The 7,929-nt window shown below is 37.5% G+C and overlaps 1 protein-coding gene across 1 annotated transcript; it reads left to right on the top strand.

The window, feature by feature from the left end:
* The first annotated feature begins 2,153 nt into the window (after positions 1-2,153).
* LOC104423336 (lysosomal Pro-X carboxypeptidase) lies at positions 2,154-5,100 on the top strand. The gene is given in 10 exon segments (XM_010035843.2): positions 2,154-2,436; positions 2,439-2,554; positions 2,666-2,855; positions 3,223-3,356; positions 3,453-3,565; positions 3,991-4,237; positions 4,346-4,498; positions 4,613-4,692; positions 4,785-4,834; positions 4,961-5,100. Coding segments are annotated over 10 exon segments (1,506 nt in total).
* The last annotated feature ends 2,829 nt before the right edge of the window (positions 5,101-7,929 follow it).

Genomic DNA, 7,929 nt, shown 5'->3' with positions numbered 1-7,929 from the left:
ATGCATGCGGGAAGCCGTTCCTCCATCGGATATCTGTTCGGCTTGGAGAACCCGAGCCAATTTCTGTTCGCGCTGCTTCTCCCTCCAAGGTCCTTCTTTTATAATTTTGTCTCGTGGGTTTTTCAAATTAATCTATGAGTTTGTATGTGTTGACACCTAAATTCGCCCAAAAAAATCATTTCCAAAAACTTGGGAACTTGTTTTTCCACAAAAATATTTCAAGTTAAATTCTTGCATATAGATTATCTAGGCATTTAATATAGTGTTTTAAATGGAAGATGTTTTTACTTTAAAAAACAAGAAGAAAAAATTAAAAATATATAAAAAAAGATTAAAAAAAAAAAAAAAAAAAAAGTTGGTGCCAATGATCTAAATGTGACTAGCCAAGCCTAGGAGGTCATATTGGAATTCAAATGGCAAATTGGGGCCAAAATGCAATTTCTAAAAGTTGATGAACCAATTCGCAAATTTTGCAAAATTTGCGCCCGAGCCCATAAATCATCATCTTGGTCACTAATTAAGTTGAAATTGAATTTGGCCAAGTCGAATCAATCAAATCGAGCCAAAAAGACCAAATTTGTATTGAATTTGGTATTTTTGGATAAGAAAATGGCAAACTTTGAGGGACTCTCTTGCAAAATTGGGTGGGCAAAATTACAAAATCTGGTCGAGATCTTAAACTACTATGTATGAGCTTGCTAATTGATAAAAAATCGCAGCCAAATTGATGGATTAAAGCACCCAAACCAGCTGACAAATCTCGGTCCATAAGTTGGTCTGATTTCGGAGTTGTTGAGTAAGCAACTTCGTGGCCCCGCCATATCCTCCTCACCTGTCCAACCAGCCTGATCTTTGCACGTGATGGAAGACCATAATTAGTAGTGCAAGTGGACAAGAATTGGCCAGGGATAAGCTGCTGAAAGCACGCGAAAGTCATAGCAAAGTCTGGACACTCAACAACTGCAGAAGTTAAAAAAATTGGCTAAGTCCGAAGAGTAGATGAACCAGCTCAGTTGGCAGGCTTGGTAGGTGGACAAAAAACCGACCAAAAATCCCTTAATTCATGGGATAAGACGACGGAAGCAAGCTCTTTCAAGGCATGAGAGAGAGGAGATGAGAGGGAGAGGAGAGAGCTCACGGTCGTCCCCCAAATAGGCCTAACAATTTGATCTCTTTTTTAATCTTACGATCCTGAAGAACAATCTAGATGGTGGCGTTGTCTATATAGAGAAAGGTACATAACTAGGCCAATTTATTTGTTGCTTGCGACTTGTCTCACGTACTTGTGAATAATTCAAATGAAATAAGAGAAGTCACCCTACTCAAATTAGGAATCTAACTCCAAAGTAGAAAGTATCTGTGTAAGTTCTTGCTTGTTTGGGCATCAAACCATAAGCCCTATTTGGATTTGGATTTTCTACTTTGGATTGGGTTATCTTCATGAGTTCAAATTCAAAATATATTCTTGTCACTACTTATATGTTTTGCAAGTTCCCTTTGTTTGGATTTATTACCAAAGACACAGATAGATCCAAATTGATTGGTCATGCAGCGAATTATCGAAGTGTGGATAACTAAATATATGCCAATCTCCTTGCTATGAAACAATGACATGTTGAATTGCTATTACAAAAAATATCAATGATGAATTGATTCAAGAAGGCCATTTCATTTCAATAATAGACAAGAACAAAAAACTTAGTCCTCTGTATCTTACCAAAATGCTATCCTTGTTTTTCTTTGTTCCAAATTTAACTCTTGTTGATTGGACTCATGGATAAAGAAATATATCCACCATCTAGCCAAGAAGTTAATTCTTTGGTGTGATAACCTAGGACAATTTTCTCAAATGGGAAAGAAATCGTTACGTGAATTAGTGTGGCCTTCAAGAAAAGAAAATTTAATCCAAATAAGGTAGTGATCTATTCAGATTTTTTTTTTCCCAATATACTTGGTTTAACAAACCTATCCACGTCCTCCAATCAAATTAGGTCTTGAACACATACTCAAATTCAAGGTATAATTTAATAGTTTTAGTGTAATTTGGCATAGAAAATATTAGTACAAAATGGGATCGTGCGCTTCTTTATAAAAAAAAGTGAACTGGTTGAAGCCAAAAAAAACATCTCGAGGATCCTCCTCTTCGCCCCAACATGTCTTCATCACTTTATAGCATTTTGATCATTTTAATGCTTTTCTCAGCTTGTGTTTCTACCGAGAAGAACTTCGATGGTTACTATATTCCGAAGCTGGGCATATTTCCCCGAACGTTTATTCAAGATCCTACATGGGCGATTCAAGCTTCCGTCTCATCAAAAGACTTCCAGACTTTCTTTTACAACCAAACCCTCGATCATTTTAATTATAGGCTGGAAAGTTACACTACTTTCAAACAAAGATATGTGATCAATTCCAAATACTGGGGTGGCGCAAATGCAAGGCCCCGATCTTCGTTTTTTTCGGTGATGAAGCACCCTTCGACACCGCCATGACTGAAGTTGGGTTCATGACGGAAAACGCGGCTGAATTTAAAGCGCTTTTGGTCTATATAGAGGTAATAAAATGCCCTACATAACTTGCCTAATAGTATCTTCTTTTTCCCTTCTGTTTGTCGCGCATATGTACATATTCGCGCAATTACGAACATAAAGTTGAAATCTTGCAGCATCGGTTTTATGGTGAATCAATTCCGTATGGGTGGACATTGGACAAAGCACTAAAAGACGCTAACACTCGCGGATATTTCACCTCGGTCCAAGCTCTTGCTGATTATGCGGAAATCCTTGTATACTTGAAACAAATATTGAATGCCAAACATTCTCCGACAATTGTCATTGGAGGATCATATGGGGGAAGTAAGTGAATATATTTTCAGTTATCAGCAATATGACTACTGCTTTACATTGAAATTAAAGAAAATAGCCCACTACGTACATTGACGAGATCAATTCTAATGTAGGATTCCCATTGATTATAGCAAGATGTAATAAACACACACAATCTGCTGAAAGTCCTTGTCCTTGAACATATGATGGATAGAACTTTTCCTAAAGAGCACTAGTCATATTGACAACGACAATCCGTATCGAGTTTGATATAGCTTGCCCTAAATGGCATTGAAGAAAGCGCCTACTGTCAGGTTTACAGGGAATATAACAACAACATATACTCTACATAGTACTTATAAGTGGGTCTTTAAATCTTCATATGTTTGATTTTCAGTGCTAGCCGCATGGTTTCGACTGAAGTACCCTCATGTGGCACTCGGAGCATTGGCATCATCTGCTCCAATTCTCGCCTCTCCCGACATCACGCCTCGGGATACAATCTATTCAGCAGTTGCAAAAGATTTTTTGGTAATCTTAATTGCTGGAATTATACCTCTTTCCTTTAGCATGCATTTCCGTTAATCAAATCGATAACTTGAATAATTGTTTGGTTAATTTTTTCAGGAAACTAGTTTTTCTTGCCACCAGACCATTCGAAAATCTTGGGAGGAAATTGATAGAGTTGCTTCTGAGCCTCATGGTCTTGCAAAATTGAGCAGAACTTTCAAAACTTGCAGGTGCGTGGATGATGGAATTGGGATCATACATCCCATTGTATTTTGGAGACTTCTCAGAATGTTCCGTAGGATAAGTAAGTTTTAGAAGATAAGAAACTGTTAGACATATCTAATTGGAAATTTATAGCAGACATTGACAGTGAAAGGAACCTTTGCACAATCAGTCTATCCATTCTTGCTTTGGGAATTGCAGGTGTCAACTCCCTCACTTACCTTCGAATTTAGGGGGGATAAGAACGTGTGTGAAATGCTTTTTTAACACTAACAATATATTCCATAATAGCATGAACTTTCGCTAAACAAAGAGAATGATTCTAACATGATATAATGGTTTTAAGCTCTGATATTAGTTAAAAAAAAAATTAATGGAAATGCTTTAGAGACGAATATACATCTAATTATGCGCATCTTTTATCTTTTGTTAGACCGTTGGAAAGTTCTTCACAGCTCAAGGAGTACTTAAAATTAGTCTATGCAGAAGCTGCCCAGTACAATGATCCACTCAGTCGTCCAGTGGAAGTGATATGCAATGCCATTAATGGAGCTTCTCCAAGAAATGACATTCTCGGGAAGATTTTCGCAGGCCTCGCTTCTTCCGACCGAAATTCGACCTGCTATGTCAATCCACCTCCTACGCCTCTACCTCAAACTTACTTGGGTTGGCATTGGCAGGTACATACCAGAGTTGGATATCATGAACGGATTGTAGCTTACTACCACCAGTTGAAATTGACTCGAATTTTGTATTGTACTAAGCAAAGAGGCTGTTTGGGTTTGCAGACATGTAGCGAGATTCTGTTCGTTGTGAGCATCACCAACAATACCATGTTTCAACCAGCTCCCTCTGGCCTAGATAAATTTGTGAATAGCTGCAAGAGAGAATTCGGCATCGCACCTCGGCAACACTGGGTCTCTACTCATTATGGTGGTCAAGTACGGTCCCAAAAATAAAATCACATAGATATGATACTCTCTTAATTTTCTTATACACACACCAAACAACATATGACACCCTTTTATTTCTTCATTCACTATGGAAAATTGCAGGACATAAAACTTGTTTTGCATAGGTTCGCCAGCAATATTATTTTCTCCAATGGGCTTCAAGATCCTCTTAGCTATGGAGGGTACGTGTAGCATCAAAACCTATAGATTTCCATGAAAACATCACTAAATTGGATAAGATTTCATACTAATTCTTCCATATCATCAATTGTAGGATTTTGAAGAATATTTCAAATTCTGTCATCGCGATCCACACAGCTAAAGGTACGTGTTGACTCCACTCGTGCTGAACCAAAGTCGAATGGAATGGATTATCTTTCCATCTTCAGAATTATAGAAGCTGATTGCGATGCTGAAATTAATGCTGTGAAAATGATTTCTTACATGTAGGTTCTCATTGTTTGGACATATGGCCAGCGACAAAAAAAGATCCTATATGGTTGGTCAAGCAGCGGAAAACCGAGGTTGAGATTATAAGAAAATGGATAGCCACATATCATGCCGATCTTCGTGCTTTTGGAAAATACTAATATCTATCACAGTGGAATGTCATTGCATTGAATAATGCTAATAACATTGAGAATAAAGACCAAAGTAGTGTGCTTTGTCTATTTTCTTGGGAAAAGGGTGAACTGAGATTTCAAAATTATTAAACATTAAGAAAAATTGAAAAGAAATAATACACTCTAAACTAATGTGAACTTTCTTGAAAATTCTTTCTCCCATTAGACCATTTGCATCTATATGCATTAGGATCCTGATTCACAGATACAATGCTCATATTGTCGGAAAACGTGTTCAACATGTTATTATAACTTACGAAATGTGTTTATTTTGTCTGCTACTCAATTATATGAGTAAACAAGTTAACATATGTCGGCACCGAATGCGACAGCATATTCGATAATCGCGCTAACCATATCACATTGAGCCAAGAAGGCTTGAAATCCAAATTGGGTAGGCATGAGAAGTGATTTTCTTTTTGAGCTCGAGTCCTTCCACATAAGCCCACCTCGGCGCATCTAGGCTCGAAAAATCAATGAAAGAGGACTTTTGTGGCCGGTGCACGACCCTTGTCGGTCATTCTTTTGTACAATTCCCATCGATTATAGTAGGATGTAATAAACATGCATAATCTGCCGAAAGTCCATGTGCTTGAACATATCATGGATAGAATTTTTCCTAAAGAGCGCTAGTCATGTTGACAACGACAATCATATCAAAAGTTTGATAGCTTGCCCCGAATAATGGCATCAAAGAAAGTGCCTATTGTCGGGAAAATTGTCCAAAAAGTCCTAAAACCTATTGCAGTTTTGTCAATTCAATCATAAACCTTTTAATTTTGCCAATTGAGTCATAAACTTTTTCATTTCTTGTTGATTTAGTCCATCCGGCCAATTTTAGCCAGAAAATATTGACGTGGATGCCGGCGGTGCCACGTAGGACTGCCGACGCGACGTAGACAAATTTTAATAATATTTTAATATTATTAAAAAGAATAAAAAATAAAAGGAAAAAAAACAGAAAATCAAAAATAAAAAAATAAAAAAATAAAAAAATAATATTAAAAATTGTCCATGTCAACGCCGGCAGTCCTACGTGGCACCACTGGCATCCATGTCAGTATTTTTCGGCCAAAATTGGCCGGATGGACTGAATCGGCAAGAAGTGAAAAAGTTTAAGACTCAATTGACAAAGTTAAAAGGTTTAAGACTGAATTGACAAAATTACAATAGGTTTAGGACTTTTTGGACAATTTTCTCGCCTATCGTCAGGTTTACAAGGAATAGATTAACAACATATATTCTACATATTCCTTATAAGTAGGTCTTTCAATCTTCATATGTTTGATTTTCAGTGCTAACTGCATGGCTTCGATTGAATTACCCTCATATGGCGCTCGGAGCATTGTCATTGTATATCTAACGATGCCATAAGAAACTTTCATGGGCTGGCTTTATATGTAAATTTATGTGTAGTGCTCGGTGAATTCTGACTCCAGTTCTTCAATTGTTGTAAGCCAACTCTCTTTCTCCTTTAAACCAAGCATGAAAAGGACATTGCTAGCAGGTACTACATATATAGCAAGTCCCAATATATTTTCTTTTGGGTATCTAGGTTCTTTCTTTATAATAACATATCTTCTTTTTCAAAAAAAGATTCGGCCCATATGTGTTTTTTTTTTTCCTTCTAAGTGGAGCCTTTCAACAGCATTTGTTCAGGTGCATCCGACGAAATTCATAACAAAACGTTTAGAGAAAATGATAATAAATTAAGGTTATGTTCGCTTCGCGAAAAAAAATGTTTTTCGGATTAAGGTTGAGATAGGTAACCTTACAAGTGTGTTGGCTACTCTACGAAATGCCAAATGGAGAATCGGAACCTTAATCCTGATGCTGTTTGCAGACTTCCATGCATTTCGTCAACCAGCCACCTGGATGACAAGGTCGAGAGATCACGTTCAACATACTTGGGCCCAAAAAGCAATATGCCTAAATGCATAATTCTAGTACATCTATTATCGAAATGATTTGCCAGAAAAGACGAACTATGAAATGAAATCACTAGCCTATATATTCACATAGACATTACATCTTAGAAATGACTCAAACAAGCTTAGAAAGAGAACAACAAACGCAGGATTATCATTATTGAGCTTAGGAGTCAGCAGCAGATTCATACTAATTCGGGAACAAAAGAAGCCAAGGCACAGAAAGAGGTCACTATTTGCCAATGACGCAGAAAGCAAGCAAAAAACACTTTGAAACAAAATTGCAAGCAAAAACCCACTTCAATCGATGTTGGAAACCAGGCACCACGACACCAGACGGTCTATCTGGAAATTGGGTTAACCAGAATTGAAAATGGCCGAGCAAATTAAAGGAAAATCCCACACTTCATCCCTCTTTCGAACTGGTGGCCACGAATTTTTGTGGTATATCTGGAAATCGAGGAGCCACATCGTCTTTCCGCAAGAGAAGAAACCAGATCCGAAGCCCCCTCTTAGCAAATGCCACGGGTCTGCACGAGAACACGGTAAGATGGAGCGTAAAAATTGGGGGAAACAAAAGGACACGAGGCCGGAACTTACGTCAAAGTGGAAATGGAGATATTTTCGGTCGTAATTGTTGAATTACAAACCAAAGCGACATGAGCTTTGTATTTGTAAATGAGAATGGAGATATTTTCAGTCGTAGCTGTCAAATTACAGACCAAATTGAAAATGAGCTTATACGCACTTATAATTCAGCCTTAGTCACATCATGGGTCATGACATTTATTTATTATCTTCAAGATAATTTCACATCATGGGTCATGACATTTGTTTGGGAAGTCTAGGTGAGCAAACCGAGAGTAGA

Source organism: Eucalyptus grandis, chromosome 10 (assembly GCF_016545825.1).
Source record: "Eucalyptus grandis isolate ANBG69807.140 chromosome 10, ASM1654582v1, whole genome shotgun sequence".
NCBI lineage: Eukaryota > Viridiplantae > Streptophyta > Magnoliopsida > Myrtales > Myrtaceae > Eucalyptus > Eucalyptus grandis.
The sequence above is the reverse complement of the archived record's forward strand: the minus strand, read 5'-3'. Positions and strand labels throughout refer to the sequence as shown.